Source organism: Mya arenaria, chromosome 6 (assembly GCF_026914265.1).
Source record: "Mya arenaria isolate MELC-2E11 chromosome 6, ASM2691426v1".
Classification (NCBI taxonomy): domain Eukaryota; kingdom Metazoa; phylum Mollusca; class Bivalvia; order Myida; family Myidae; genus Mya; species Mya arenaria.
Window position 1 is genome coordinate 5,278,534 of NC_069127.1, and position 17,522 is coordinate 5,296,055.

At 36.9% G+C, this 17,522-nt stretch overlaps 1 protein-coding gene across 1 annotated transcript; it reads right to left on the minus strand.

The window, feature by feature from the left end:
- Positions 1-53: 53 nt before the first annotated feature.
- On the minus strand, positions 54-14,097 carry LOC128236948 (DDB1- and CUL4-associated factor 6-like). The gene is made up of 16 exons (XM_052952088.1): positions 13,933-14,097; positions 12,473-12,534; positions 12,121-12,213; positions 11,500-11,682; positions 10,617-10,730; positions 10,153-10,288; positions 9,708-9,868; positions 9,091-9,138; positions 8,437-8,665; positions 6,443-8,128; positions 5,880-6,018; positions 5,512-5,665; positions 4,469-4,625; positions 3,813-3,901; positions 3,553-3,658; positions 54-1,524 (listed from the first exon to the last, which is right to left on the minus strand). The coding sequence occupies exons 1-16, from the start codon at positions 14,000-14,002 to the stop codon at positions 1,442-1,444; spliced, it is 3,510 nt and encodes a 1,169-aa protein (XP_052808048.1). The 5' UTR covers positions 14,003-14,097; the 3' UTR covers positions 54-1,441.
- Between the last annotated feature and the right edge of the window lie 3,425 nt (positions 14,098-17,522).

A 17,522-nucleotide genomic window follows, 5' to 3' on the forward strand; every position in this document is an offset into this window, starting at 1 on the left:
CATAACAATCCAATTTAAAATAAATTAAGCTAACAATAATAACAACATACGTGTAAATGTAGCTTTGTGAATTTTTTTTAGAAATCTTACAGCAAAAGCTTAAGAAATTGCACATTGAAATGAAAGTGCCAATTATATCACTTTTCTAGTGAAAATGCACAAATACTGTTCATTGTATCTCAATTTTGGCATGATGAATATCCATCTTAAATGATTACTGATCATTATATAATAGGTTACGAAGCGGTAACGAATGTGCATGCATGCAATATATCAGTTGCATTAAAGAAAGTATCATAATGCGAAACAAATGAATGTAAAGCTAATTTGGCCATAAATACTTGATGTATGGTCATTCTTACAGCTAATTTGGCCATAAATACTTGATGTATGGTCATTCTTACAGCTAATTTGGCCATAAATACTTGATGTATGGTCATTCTTACAGCTAATTTGGCCATAAATACTTAATGTATGGTCATTCTTACAGCTAATTTGGCCATAAATACTTAATGTATGGTCATTCTTACAGCTAATTTGGCCATAAATACTTAATGTATGGTCATTCTTACAGCTAATTTGGCCATAACTACTTGATGTATGGTCATTCTTACATTTCTTTAGATTATGCAAAGATCGATTACGAAATTATCTGCTAATTGATAAAACCCTAATCCACAATCATGAAACAGCGACATTTCACATGAATGTTTGTAGCTTTTAATACAAGATTTGAAAATGAGGTATTTTTGAATCAACGTTTTGTACAAACAAAACATATACAATGAAATTATCAAGCTTGAACAGATAATAGCAGATATTAACATAATAATGTTAATCAATTTTAGGTGATTTATAGCACATGAGAAACATTTGGTAATTCTTTTTATGCAGGAACATGTTTGACATTTTATTTTTTTATTATCATTTAGAAGTTAGGAACTTTGATATAATTTCCCATATGTGTATAATGGTGTTTGAATCTGTATAACAGACTCTCTGATAGCCATTGTATAAATTGTGTATTACTGACATGCATTTACTGAAACATTCCTTATAGGTACACCTTTTTACTCCTCTATCCATAGCTTTATATATGTGCCTTTTTATTTCTCTAACCGAAAGCTTATTGATACGCTTTTTTACTTTAAAGTTATTCAATAAGGGGATTAACTAGGGGTGCGTGATTTGGCCACATCCTTATGAACAAAAGGGTTAATGTAGCATATAGGGATGACACTTAATCCCTTATCACTGAGCACCATGATAATAACTTCAAGTATCCGAAAGGCGTGGAAATTAATCTGTATCACTGGCCTGTCTGCCAGCCTCGTCTTGGTTCTCCCCCGATGACGTCCTATGTAGAATATACCGATGGCACTTAATCCCTTATCACTGAGCACCATGATAATAACTTCCAAGTATCCGAAAGGCGTGGAAATTAATCTGTATCACTGGCCTGTCTGCCAGCCTCGTCTTGGTTCTCCCCCGATGACGTCCTATTTCTCTCCATCGCTCGTCGACCTTCAAATTTCAAAATTAAGCTACAGAAAATTAATTCATTATATGAGTATACTTAATCGCACTTGATTCTTAATTTAATGCAATCAGTATGAAAACAACTTTGAATAGATTTTCTTGTCCCATTATATTTTCTTTTCCGTAAAATTAAATTGATTGATATTACTAATTCAGATTGCTTTAATTAGCTTTGGTTTTATTTTGCAAAATTATGCAATACCATGATATCCAGCATTAAAGTATTTGCTATTTTTTTTTTGAATGAGTGGCATAACTCTTACCAGAGTATTATTAAAGTCCAAGAACTTTATTGGCTTTGCTATACTCATGTGTATTTTTTCTTGCAATATGTTAACCAAGTTTCATTCAAATATCTTAAAACAAATTAAGATTGATGGCTATAGCTATGCTTATACCTTGACTATTTTTCGCCCCAAAACAGACAAGCAACAGTATGAGCCAGTAAATCACTCAAGTGTGATTCACACAGTACGAGGCAGTACAGCACCTGAGAGTGTGCTTCACACCGTATGAGGCAGTACAGCACCCAAGTGTGCTTCACACAGTATGAGGCAGTACAGCATCAGAGAGTGCGCTTCACACAGTACGAGGCAGTACAGCACCTGAGAGTGTGCTTCACACAGTGCGAGGCAGAACAGCACCCAAGTGGAACAGCACCCAAGTGTGCTTCACACAGTACCAGCCAGTACAGCACCCAAGTGTGCTTCACACAGTACGTGGCAGTACAGCACCCAAGTGTGCTTCACACAGTACAAGGCAGTACAGCGCCCCAGTGTGCTAACACAGTATAAGGCAGTACAGCATCAGAGAGTGCGCTTCACACTGTGCGAGGCAGTACAGCACCTGACAGTGAGCTTCACACAGTGCGAGGCAGTACAGCACCTGACAGTGCCCTTCACACAGCGCGAGGCAGTACAGCACCAGAGTGTACCCGAGAGTGTGCTTCACACAGTACGAGGCAGTACAGCACCTGAGAGTGTGCTTCACACAATGCGAGGCAGTACAGCATCACAAGAGTGTGCTTCACACAGTGCGAGGCAGTACAGCATCACTGAGTGAGCTTCACATAGTATGAGGTGGTTTAATACTTCAAAAATTATGAGGTGGTATAAAACCTGAGAGTGTGCTTCACACAGTTCGTTTTGGTATAAAACCTGAGATTGTGCTTCACACAGTTCGTTTTGGTATAAAACCAGAGATTGTGCTTCACACAGTTTAAGGCAGTACAGCAGCTGAGAATGTGATTCACACAGTATGAGGTGGTTGAGAGTGTGCTTCACATAGTATGAGGCAGTACAGCACCAGAGAGTGAGTTTCACACAGAACGAGGTGGTTGAGAGTGTGCTTCACATAGTATGAGGCAGTACAGCACCAGAGAGTGAGTTTCACATAGTATAAGGCCGTACAGCACCAGAGAGTGAGTTTCACACAGACTGAGGTGGTTGAGAGTGTGCTTCACATAGTATGAGGCAGTACAGCACCAGATAGTGGGTTTCACACAGAACGAGGTGGTTGAGAGTGTGCTTCACACAGTATGCGGCAGTACAACAACAGAGAGTGAGTTTCACACAGACTGAGGTGGTTGAGAGTGTGCTTTACACAGTATGAGGCCGTACAGCACCAGAGAGTGAGTTTCACACAGAACGAGGTGGTTGAGAGTGTGATTCACACAGTATGAGGCCGTACAACAGTGTGCTTCACATAGTATAAGGCTGTACAGCACCAGAGAGTGAGTTTCACACAGACTGAAGTGGTTGAGAGTGTGCTTTACACAGTATGAGGCCGTACAGCACCAGAGAGTGAGTTTCACACAGAACGAGGTGGTTGAGAGTGTGATTCACACAGTATGAGGCCGTACAGCACCAGAGAGTGAGTTTCACACAGAACAAGCTGGTTGAGAGTTAGCTTCACACAGTATGAGGCCATACAGCACGGCGAGTGTGCTTCACACAGTATAATGCCACACAGAACCAGAGTGAGTGCTTCACACAGTGCGAGGCAGAACAATACCTGAGCGTATGCTGTTGATGGACGCGAGGACTCGCAGCATGAAGGATGCTGGAACAGTGATAGTGTCACGTGTCTCCTCCAACATTATCTCATTGTGTAACATGACCTGTACAACAGTCAATCAGTATCATCTTCAATAGCTGTATATAATTACTAATAAAATGATCACTTAGTAATTTGAAAGTACAATTCAGAGTCTTGCTCCATATTATCCATCTGATTTTTATTATATCATCTGTTTTAAGAAGTGAATAGCCTACCTCCTTAGCTCTTTGTTCATCAAAGCTTGGCTTCTCATTGAGAGGGCTCCATATCTTGATGTCATAGTCAATACCACTTGTAGCTAATACTGAAACATTTACATACAATGTCTTAACAAGGTCATTATACATTAAAGCTGCACTCTCACAGGTTGAACTTTTTTATATTTTGTCTTGGAACAAGCCATTTTTTGTGAAAATCCAAGGGAACCAGTTTTATAAGACTGCTTACAAAAATAATATCACACATTTTTATATTTAAGTTTATGTTTTAGGCATTTTTCTTAAACCGTTAGTAACGGTTTCTTAAACCGTTAGTAACGGTTTAAGCCATAAAACATTAATTTTCGAACGGAAATGTGGAAATCTATGATCTGATTTTTTGTCAGCAATCTTATATCATTGGTTTGCAGATATTTGCACAAAAATCAGATTGCAGATTTTCATATTTCTGTTACAAAATTAATGTTTTATAGCTCAAACCGTACTAATGGTTTAAGAAAAATACATAAAACATCAATTTTTGAACGCAAAAATTGGCTCGTTCCAAGACAAAAGATAAAAAACTTGTCAAAACGTTCAATCAGTGAGAGTGAAGCTTAAAAAAAGGTCACAGATTTTACCAGGGCATTACAAGACCACATTCAAAACCGTACCTGGATCAAAGGGATGTGGCTGTATACAGTTGACGACATGTTTATCAGCCTCTAGCAGCATAACCACCTCTGTTGTGTGTCGGTCCCATACAAACACGTGACCACAGTCTGAACCGCTCATAACGTAATTGTCTCCCCAGAAGCTTGCCTCCTTTATCTGCAATGAACTATGTTATATGAAAGGCACTAGGTAGTGCTTTAGGGGATATGATATAAAAGTATTGCATATGTTTTGGGCATTTTATTTTGATTGTGTATCTATATATTTAATTTATATATTATAATGACTAATTGGTTAAGAGTTTATTTCTTTATGAGTTTTCAATTCATAAACTTCAGTGCACTTTTAATATCATCTATTTATAACCAATATAAATCTCTTTTATTAGAATTTTAATCTTAAGTTATTCTTCAACGGTGCTATTTAATGTACATGTATTTCATTCCATTTCAGTACTTATGCATACATTTGTATTCTATTCTCATTAAACGCTGATACCAAAACCTTATTTTTTATTACATCTGTCATCCCGTGTTGAAGATAAATAAATCTTGTTAAATCTGTCCAAACTCAACCCAGTAGTTACTTCCCTTTGCTATGATGGTGTCAAATTAAATGACATTGAGTGGAACATCACTGATTGGCTTGGGTTTAACTATTGATATCCTGACACAGGCTGGAAGTGACAGATTTTACAAAATGCTGTGAGCCAGGATAAGGCATAGGGTGTAAGCCAGGTTTTAAGAAGGGCAGGGTCATGCAGAAGAGCATTATGAATTCAACAGGAAATGTTAGGAATGGTATTAAGTTTCAAACTGCCAAAATTTAAAGTTTGTTTGTATGAATAATCATATCATGAGTTTCAATCAATACAAAAGAAATATTTAATAATCTTAACTCTTTAAGTATTTAATTTTATGAAGGCAGAAAGGCGCCCATGCTGGTCTCAATGAGGGCAGAAATGTGCTGCCAAAAAAGAGCATGGTGCAGCACCCTTCCATAACTCTTATTAAGCTTCTTAAATTCTGTCTTTAAGCCCTACCATGGTTCTGGCGTTTCTATGTCCCTTGTACACGTGTTTGACGGTGGGTCGGCCAATGTTACTCTCGGCCATTTCCTTCTTTTCCCGGGCCTCCTGCCTGAGTCGGTGGAATGCCTGCAGCTTACGGGCAGCTGTCTGTCGCATTAAGTCCTCCCTATGTAAAACAACATACATGCAGGAGATAAGTATTTTTATATACCACATAGTAATTATAACAATGTGAGCAACTCATTTCTTTATACCGGTAAATATCTTTTTATCTAACCAAAAGATTAATACATAATTCAATAATAGTTTCCATCAAATAAACTATAAGTAATAAGAAAATATTGATTTATGCAGAATTATTTTTATTGAAGGATTTTAACCGTCTGCTTTCAGCACCACCCTCATCATCACTGCTGCTATCACTGCTATTCAGGTGAAAGCTGCCTGTCGGTGGACCACTGTGCCCTATACGCCTCTGTCTGGGCAATGTTCCTGACACATTTTCCTCACCCCCAGTCGCTGATGAAATAAACATGTACATTGCAAACTCAGGCAACTAGGGATCAAACTGTGTATAATAAGGGATCAAATTGTGTATCATAAAAATTAGAATTGATATAAATGTACTGAAAGTAACCTAGAGGATATATTGATTACAGAAATTTTACTCATTTCAAGGGCCATAATCTAGTCATGCATGGGAGGATCTTACTTGTCTACGAAAGGAACCGAAGCCTCAAGGATATCTTACTACTCCATAAGTTTGATTGAGATACAATCAATACTGGAGACATTATCGCGCTCACAAACAATTGTTTATGGACACAAGAATGCATGGACAACAGATACCAGCCTTTGTCCAGTAAAGCTAAAAATGCATTACCTCAATATGCACTTAAGCTTGTTACCTAAAATATGAAAAACACAATTTGAAAAACAGGACCTTGTGAATCAGTCCTGCTGTCTCCCGTTGCTTCATTACCAACTGAGGTGACTGTTTCTAATACTTCACTCCTAATCTCTTCTGTATGGCTTTCTGAATCTTCTGCAATGATGTTAATATCAACTTTATTATCAACAATATTTTGTTCACTTTTCCCTTCATTGCTCATCGCTCCTTCCACCTGTACAGAGACACTTGGAAGCAGTTTAGTCCTAGTCCTATCCTCATTATCACAGTATGCTTGTTCGTTCTCCTCCATGTCTGAATCAACATCATCGGGCAAATCTTTAACATTACTACCAGAAGCTACCTCCATTTCTTCAGGACAGAAGGGCTTCAACATTGTCTCTTCAGATTTTGTATTTTGAGTTTCCATTGAGTATGATTCACTCGCATGTCTATTGTCATTTTCTGGAGTATGTTTCTGATTTTTGCTTCCATCATTTACTTCACTGTTACCCTGCAACACAGAGCTATTTGCGATGTCTCTGCTGTCATCAACGTTTAACTCTTGTTGAGAACTACTAGTATTCACAGTGTCTGATATATTTTGTCTAATTACACTGACACTATTATTGTCACTCTCTGTTTGTGAGTCACCAAGGGTAGGATTCTCAGCAGCAATTTCGTCTTCTAGACTCTGGAACTGTGTGAAGCCGACCCTTATAGTCCCAGCTGATGTCCCCTCTGAGGAATAGTGCAGGCTAACAACAGGGGCCAGATTCTGGGCCCTCAGGCTCTCAACAGCGGCCCGAATCTCAGTTCTTTCACTTGTGTTGTTTGCTAGTGATGATTCAGAACGATCTTGCTCACCATGTGATCCCAGTTCACCAGCTTCAGGTTGGGACACAGGAACTGAATTAGATTCCATACCTCCAGCAATTTCAGATTCTAAAGCTGATTTGTATGTTGTTGGATATAGTGGATTATAAGCATCACTGATTTCAGTCTCATTATCACAATGTTTACTGGAGTTATCCTCTGCCAGTTCATCACTGACGGCCATCACTTCTATCTTATTCACCACAGAAGACTGGGACTCATCTGACTTTGAACCAACTGAATCAGGGCTTTCTGCCTTTAAGTTGAAAGTCTGCGGCGTATATGCATCTTCATCATATCCTTTACTTTTAGATTCATTGATGTCATGATCACGACATATTTCTGGAATTGACTTACTGGATGTTCCATTATCAATGTTTGTTAAGGATTCCTCTACATTGGCAATATCTGACTTAGATGGAACAGTTTGTGAATCATTGAAAGAACTATCATCAGTGTGACCACAAGCTGTGCTTTCTTTTTCTGACTGTACATTTTCACTCTCTGAGTACATCTCTGCTTCCCCTGAATGTTGTCCAGACAAAGAGTCACTCTGTGAACTCACATTCCTTGGAATGTCTCTTCCCATTTCTGTTAACATTGCTTGTGTCTCTTCACTAAACTCATGAATCTCCTGTACTGGCTCATGATTGTTATCACTTGCTGGCTGATCTCCTTCACTAGCTCCTTCTAAGGACCCTTCCGTTGCCCCCCTGTCAGCCCCTACCAGCTCCTGTGCCCCCTGTTCCCCTCCCCCCTCTGTCGTCTGAGAGTCCCTCTGTGCCTGAGTAGACCTCATGTTGGTCACCAGCCAGCGGGTCAGCAGGTCTGACATCCTGTTCATCACTCTGCTACGGGCACTCCCTAAACCGGAAATGAAGAATTATGTTAAATTAAACAAGAATTCTAAACAATACAATATTAAAGACATTAAATAAATAAACAAAATAATTTATATGACATAGTCCCAATTTTTTTTAAATAAAGTGTATGTCTCATTTTGACTGTGACATGTTAAGAGCAGGATCCATATTCATGAACATGGTAAGAGCAGGATCCATATTCACTATTATAGTCATAGCCGGGTGGATATTTATTAATTTGAACTAATTTGCTGGTTTGAGTCTCAAGTTTTAACCTCAAACAAGACATAAGTGAATAAGGGCTTTGACCTGTGGCTTCCTGGTGTTCCTGGCCAGCTTCGCTCGTGGTGCCACCAGGTGTCTGTCGCTCTGGCCTGGCCCCTGGTCCAGTGTCTGACCAGTCACCTCGCAGTCGCAGTCTTTTCACAGGGGGCTGCCTTGTTTCTGTGTCATTGGTGGGCAAGGCAACCCCATCACTGGCAGATGATTGGCCAGGGCTCGGCTCGTCACTGGACTCTGTGGCTGGGACCCCACTGGACTGGAAAGAATATGAAAGATAAGTCATAAAAAAACAGTTCTGTGCACTTGATTATTACCAAACTGATAGCTTGGGAATTTCACTCAAGTCTGTTGCCTGGTTAGAAATCAGTTTTCGCTTTGTGAGGCCAAAATAATTAACTCACAACATCAATGGCTAGAAATCGCTTCCCCTACCACTTTATCACATGACCTATCTGAACTAGGAAGCTTGTTAAAGAAACCTTCTACATGTACTGTGTATGTCAAAGAAATGCAGATAAACTAAAATTCCACATACAAACTAAAATATTGTAAAGGATATGAGTCAATTTCTCTATGATGTTATAGTTATAATAAGAAACAGTCTAAGTGTATGTTTAATTAATTTCTATGTTATATTTAAAGAAAGAAACAACATAAGAAAAATACATCAGAATTACTTACCTTAATTTCTGGTACTTCTTTGACCAATGGTTTAAAATCATCACAGTCCTGCAATGAAATGAAAACAATGACCAACAAGCACCATTCACAAAAATAACAAATATCCTATTTTCAAAAAGCCTATTCAGTCAATTGGGTTCAGTATTAGTTCATAAAATATAAATACCAGAATGGCTCAAAGAAATGATAATAATTTGAATTACTTTATGTTATGTATGATATGCACATAACAAAGTTTGTAAAACAGCATAGCATGCTCCATGCTGGCACTTTAGGCTGCAGCTTGCATATCATTTTCTAAAATATGGATGTTTTGTGGCTTAAATATGCTGAAAAAGGCTTTTAAGCCAAATCTAGATCAGATAAGAAATTTTAAGGTTGATACACATATATTTTGATCAAGCAACATGTATGCCCCTGGTGTAGATGATGCCTTATCACCTTGATATAGATATTCTTTACTGTTAAATTGATGAAGTGATATACTAGTTACATGATAACTCTGGATAACACAAATACATGTGGCTCCAATATAATCTTTAGTAGGTAATTATTGAAGGAGGTAATAATCTGATTAAGCTTCATATCAATTAAGATTCTTCATCACTTTTCTCTACCTGTGAAGAGAAGATGTAAATCTGCTCGGAGGAATAGCTGACAAGAACGTCTCTCCCGTCGCTGCTGTAGTGAAGGGATGTAACTCTGTATGACTCCTTCTCCAGGCTGGGTGGGGTAAACATGCTTAACAGGCCCTTCAAGCTCTTACCGCTGTAGTTACCTTGAAACATACACTACAAAGTACAGCTCTAGTTAATGATATAGCACTTTAGAATGGACTCAGGGTTATTCCAGTTACCTTGAAACATACACTACAAAGTACAGCTCTAGTTAATGATATAGCACTTTAGAATGGACTCAGGGTTATTCCTAATTATATCTACCATGACACCATTCAAGATATAAAAAGGCTGCTTATTTCCTTTTACAATACAATTGAGATAGTCTTACACTTAGCCAGACAAAAAACACAATAATTTATCCTTAAATGATACCAGGACTTACCTGTTGCTCTCGTTCCGAGCATTCTTCTGTCATAAATCCTTACAGAGCTGTCAGAACACCCCACTCCCAGTTGCCATGGATGCAGAGGATTGGCGGCCATTGCTGTGATGGCACTCCTGCAGGTGATCATCACATCCTGGTGACAAGTACAAAACAAATATTCCATTCCTGTATTTCCTGTATTTCATCATTTAAAGTCCATACATACATGTAACTATAAATGATAATACCGGGTACTACAACTGGCTGTATATCAAATTTGCAACAAGTGCACATACCTATTGTATCTATGACATGTACAATGCTTGCTGTAACATGCTCAGTTTTGAGAAAGCCGTTTTTCGTAAAGATGTTTTATTGCTAAGATTAAAAAAAAGAGCCCTAACATTCTTCAATATACTTCCTAATTTCTCAGAAGAAGTCCAGATAAAAGGCAAATAATATTTTTAAAGAAAGTTGCTCACTTCTTTACAAGAGGGCTTGGAGCACGAGGATTTTTCTCGGAGGTCGAAGAACCTGACGGTGCCGTCCTCGCCACAAGACAGGAAGGTGGATGCTTCATTGGGAATCACCAACACCTGTTTAAAGGAGACAGGTTTAAACAAATAATGAAGCATGTGTACATGCATTTTTTTCAATTATCCTTTCAGAATAGTTGTGTCAAAAGCTCTGAAGAGGTTTTGTTGAAATGTTTTTGAAAATTGCTGACTTTATAGATGATTTTATCTGTCTTATCATACAGAATAATAAACAAAACGACAAAGACAATTATAGACAATTGTCTTGAGAGTGGTCTAGTGTTTTAGGTGTACCCCTCTCACCGAAGAGGTTGTGGATACAATCCCCATAAGGGACACTTTCACATGGCCTCTCAGAAAGACAACAGTAATGGTTTCTACTCAGTAAACAAACACAAGAGTGCCAAATCTTTTTTCAGCTGTTTTCACAATCAATCTAAAACAAATTTATAGTACAAATGGAAGACATTGTCATACTGAAATTGCATTTTAATGATGTACTTTTGTTCTAGCAATTACAGTTGAAACTCGCCATGTCGAACTCCATTATCTCGATGTCCCAATTATGTCAAACTTTTTTCGAACATTTTGGGTTTACAAGTGAGACATGTTTTGTATTGTTGAATGTTCATAATCTAAATGTATTTCCTGATGTCCAAAAGACTTTGACATAACAAGTTTTGACTGTAATTGTAATGATGTATTTCTGCTGTTTAAAAATTGTTTTCAGATAATACCTCTCCCTCTTTCCACAGCAAGCTAATACATAGCAATGTGCCTCTTGAATATGTATAAATAATTTATATAACTGATTCTACCCCTATCTTACCTCGTAAGTAGTGCCGAAGTGGCAGTCAAACATGTGTGCATTGGCCAGGTCCTCTCTCTCGAGGTGTGTGTAGAATATCTTCCCATCCCCAGAACAGCTGATGGTCTCATTGTCCAGGCCATTGGCTAGGTACTTGGCACTGAAGATGTTCTGCCTGTGACCTGATCGTATCTTGTGTATGATCTGGAGATGGAATTAAATCATATAAATAAAAGGAATATACGCGATTTACCGGTAGTACTACATTAGATGGAAGTGAAAACTACTTAGGTTTGTTGTTAGCCGCAAGAAAACTGTGATTACAGTTGTATTATTACTTTAATATGTTTATACATGCACACTCACTCTGTTACTTTATTTGAGAATAAATCAAACTGTACTTATCCAGGGTTGGATTTTAAACGCGTGTTTTGGACTCACATATTTCAAAGCATTGGATCCTCAGCAGAATAATCAGAGTCCCTGACATAGTTTTGGACACAAATTAAATCACTATGTTTCATTTAAAGTATGTTAATCAATCAAAAAAGTTATCTATTACAAAACTGCTTAACAATCCCTAAAGAAAGATACAGTCATCCATAAACCCAGATACCACTGCATACAGGAGCCAATACCAACCTTGCCATTATAAGGATTGCTGACGACTAGATGGAGGTCATCAGAGCCAGACAGGATGTTGGTTCCTCTGTCATTCCAGCATATCGTGTTGACCTGAAGTGTAACATAAAAGGCTTTAAAATATATGGATATAATGCCGGCAATAACAGGGCCTCTGTGCTTCTGTCTAATATATGTTGGTAAACAATACTGGAATATCAAAAATTATCCTAATTCCTTATTCAGTTGAACAAACCTCGCACATATTACAGAACAGACAATTTAATCTGAATTCAAATCAATGTGATGACATTTGCCATTAACAAAGTGACAATGTAATCTAGACCCTACTCAAGTGTTAACTGTAACTCACACAGCCACTATGGACCTCCAGTCTTCTTTCAATCTGGAGCCTCTGGATAAAACTTAGGCTTCCTGAAATAGGCACAAGGAAATATGTAATTCAATCATTTCAACGCTGCATAGATTGATGTAAACATCAACCCACTGCTCGTCAACTAAGCAAAGTGCTGGCACACATTTATTTCTACAAAGGTCTCTAGAGCTTGATCCTAGCTTTGTGTTCTTGGCTCATGAATATAACATTCATACATTTGTATACTAAAAAATTCATTCTAATTGATGCATCTCTTCAAAGATAGTGACAACAGCTGATGTGATTCTAAACCTGATTCTCTGATCCAGTAACCTACATGTAGATAATGTAACCTTACATGTAGACCATATAACCTACATGCAGATCCTGCAACCTACATGTACATCAGGTACCCTACAGCTAGACCATGTAATCAACATATAAAACTTGTAACCTACATGTAAATCCTTCTACATATATGTAAATAACCAACATGTAGACCATATTACCTACATGTAGATCATTAAACCTACATGTAAATCCTGCCACATATATGTAAATAACCAACATGTAGACCATGTAACCTACATGTAGACAATTAAACCTACATGTAAATCCTTCTACCTATATTTAGAAAGCCTATATGCAGATCATGTAACCTACATGTAGATCAGGTCACCTGCACATAGCTGATGTGACCTACATGTAGCTCCTGCAACATTTAGATAATTTCACAAGACTAGTGGCTTTCTGTTGTACGTGCTCTGCTGTTTGTGTTTCAGTGTCCGGTGTAGAATTCCAAAATGGTAAGCATATTTCAATATAGAAAGATGAAAGACACATTGTGTATCAATCAAAAAACATCACCATCAGCGACTATTGATGGTGTTTTGTCCACGTTATACTTTATTGAAAATATACACTTAAGAGCAGTAGCTGCACAATTTTAAGAAAAAATCTACCCATTCTCTTTTCTTTCAAAGCAGAGACTTTCCTCCCAAGATCTCACCACAATTAAAGGAACTCACTAACAAACTTTTATCTTTGCAATATTTTCTTTCACTGAATTATTTCACATCTTTTAATTCATCTGTGCAAGGACTGTTCGCTACATTCTGCTGGGATGGTGGACGTTACGAGTCTGCCATAGTAATAAAAATCATCAAAAGACTCATTGACGGTAATTAAGGTGGACTACCCTAGACACCAGTTTACGTAGGAAAACATGTAGGGTCTGGATCTTGATTATCTGCTCAAACACTAGGACAAAGCTATACATTAAAGCGCTATCAAGGCAGCTGGTTCTAACCCTCATACAATACCGGAGGCATTTACTCAGTGATGTCTGACAGCAAATTTGGCGAGGAATGTAACTTATTAGAATATATAAACAAGACAAAAAAAACAACTGGTGAAAAAAAAAAAAATTAAGTGGAAAAAATACATTGATACAATACCTTTATATGCATTGTATTGGTTCCGGGTATCTTTTCCTCCATACTCTCTTATTAGATGCCGAGTAAACATTATAATAAAAGCAGTGGCCTTTCAAGTTTATTTAATCAATAACTTTGACACTTTTTCTCATCATCACCAGATATTGTTAATAGTATAAGTTAGCCATTAAGCGTATTTCACATTTATGAATATTTTTTAATTAAGGCAGACAACAGTTTTTATATAACCAGGATTGTCTACACAGCGGTTATCTCCCTTTGCTGTTATGTAACTCTCGGCACATATAACGTGATACTGATGAAAAATGTGTAACCATGCTCGAAATATTGATATGCTTTTCAATCATTTCTAAAATATATGGACATTGAGAAATTTAATATTTTAAAGATTCCAAGAAACAATACCAATGAGGTCAAATAAATTAAATTTCTTAAATTGTAAATTTCTGAAAATATATAGATTTGACATACATTTGGCTGATATCTTATCTGTTCGTCAATAGAGATCACTGCGAACAAAGAAGGGTTTAACAATATTGTACATATCTTGCACAGTCTTACATTCCTCATTTTCATATACACTCTTTATATTTTCGTTTAGTATTGTTGAAATTGGGTTTAGGTCGCGACAACTTCTGTGTGCTTCTTATCTGGCATTAATCAACGTCTATTCTGAATAAGATTTACAAATCATAGTATAACGTGTGTCTGTGCTGTTGGTCAAAGTAATGCCACTGATGTAGAAAATGAAATTATATCGTTTGATTTACTACTGTTGGCAAGATATGTTGAAGTCAATGTCATGAGTTCATTTAGGTATAATAATTTTTTTTTAAATAGTTAGAACAAAGTTTATATTAATTACCCTTTTTATTAATGCAATTGATAAATTATATATTGTACATTTTGGCAGAAATTAAGTGCAGACTTTTATAACATTCATTTATGTTTAAGATTTAAATAAATAATATATATATATTAAAACACTGAATCTGAACTTTCGTATGCAGTGCACTATCGTCATGCAGTACCTTGGTAAACCCATCAAGTATAACATCGGACGCCGAATAGCCCCTAAAGATGTTCAAATTTGTTAACAAGAACCGACTGCAAAGGATGAAATCAAGATGCATTTGGTTAACACACAAGACCATTATCGAGGATGGATGTATTCAACGGTATACATGCCGATGTCATGTGGAAACAGTGTAACGGTTCGCTATAGTCGGCGGATGTGCGTTCATAGCATTCCTTTATAAACGAAAGTACGTTAATAGTACGTATGTTAACTTGGTTGGTAATTTGCGAATTAGCAAAGCTCGGGCTCTGTGTGGATTGATAATTTACTGTATATAAAGACCGGTGGACACCTTCAGGGTCGAGCATGCTTTTCTCTGAAGGGATCTGTTGGTGTTGTTTGGCGTCGCACGTTACAAATGGTGGCAGCGGTGGGATATTGACAACTACCGGAACGGAGTTGCCTTACCATTGAGTTTCCCAGACCAAGACTCGGGAGGAGTCTTCTCGGAGGGGAAAGTAATGTAACCGTTCGCTATAGTCGGCGGATGTGCGTTCATAGCATTCCTTTATAAACGGAAGTACGTATGTTAACTTGGTTGGTAATTTGTGAATTAGCAAAGCTCGGGCTCTGTGTGAATTGAGAATTTACTGTATATAAAGACCGGTGACATTCAGGGTCGAGCATGCTTTTCCCTGAAGGGATCTGTTTGTGTTTTATTGGCGTCGCACGTTACAACAGAAACAGAAACTTATTTTGATTGAACTTGAATTGTTAACGAATTCTTTGTGCCTTACGCTTTTATCATAAATAGAGTTGGTATTGACAGCAGTAAGCAACATTTATTTGCTAAATGTTTTTGTATGTTTAACAGGGGCAGCATCGCAGAATTAAGGGGTCGATTAGTCCAATGAAAAGACGTGTTGTTGGAATCATGATCAACACCACGTGTTGTTATCGGACTTAAAGGGCGTGTCGTCGATCAGAAGTCGACCCAGAACTGCTGCCTCCCGTCCACAGTCTGCTCTTCATGTAAACCCAGAAGAGTCTCGATGTGACCTACCAGGAGCAGTGTGACCAGGGATATGTTAATAAGCACAAATAATGAAATAAAAACTTTAGGGACATGCCCAACAGCCGAACCCTACTGTAGTCCTATTTCATGACAAAGCCTAATAGGTAATAAAGACAACCCTTGGGAATATGTACAATAAGTTTTAGAATGTATAAGCAATGGTGCCATTTACTTTATGCATACCTTCTCTGTAGCTTTTCGAAGTTAAAGTAATGGTTATTTATCTCTTTGGTAGCCCACACTTAAGAAAGTATGCACGTCAACACAATAATGGTAATACTTTAATTTCATTTTAATTGCACAATGCAAAGTATGACAGTGCTTTTAAACACAAACCTTTCTACAACGATTTAAAATTTTAATCGGTCAAATTTATTTTATGATATTTTCTATAAGACGTCTACCATTTCAGCAATATCATTAACTTAGTAGTCATTTAGTAGAATTTTTATTGGCCATAACAGATTAACATTAAATCAATTGAATAACAAGCATACAGTTTTTCTGATTGTTTCCATTAAACAAGATATGTTAACATGTTTATGCGTACGTACATTCATTATAAAAAAGTCGCAGTTTTTTCGTTTTCAGTGAAAGGTATATAAAAACACACACACACATGTAGCCGGAATTGAAAATGTAATTTATTTGTTGAAATGTCGATGTAGTATCTAATAACACAGTGTAAAACCATACAACATATGACTTTACAAAACCACTAAATAATGATGAGAAAGTGCCAAAATAATATTGGCAAATATCAAAACATGGCCGTATATAGTATACATATATAAATGGATGAAACGTTGATCATTAATGTGTATTAATAGCTATCTAAGTCCTTAATAGTTTGAACAACTTCACGTGAAAAACATAAAATAACAAAAATAAAATAGAATTCATCGATATATTAATATGACCATCAAAATAACTCATGTTATCATATCGTATAAATTGTTGTTTGGATGGATGGACGTTTGAAAAATATTTATCACGGTGCCGCAACTTTCATGATTTGTGAATTCCGCATCCCTTTAAAAGATTGCTTTTGGGAACCGTTTATTAATAATTACAAATATCGGAAACTCATACACGCATTTATTTTACCAAAATAAATTTTGCTTAATGATGTATGTACATCCTCTTTCATAAAAGTCGCAGTTTATTCGTTTTTGAAAGGTAGATTACATAAAATAAAAGCATCGCACGAATTGAAATTGTCATTTATTTGTTGAAATGACGATGCAATATTTATTAACGGAAAGTGAAACCATACAACATCAGACAGAATTATTATTAGTGGAAACTGATAACAACAAAATGACAATGTATTGCAAGCTCAAGTACAGAGGCTATATTAAGCAGATATTCGTAGTATACTACTTGAAAAGGAGACCACTTATATATTGTTCAAAACTATATTTACAAACAACAATGTATGCAGACAAATCCCATGGCGTAGACATAACCTCGAACTGAAGATAAGGGCAATTATAT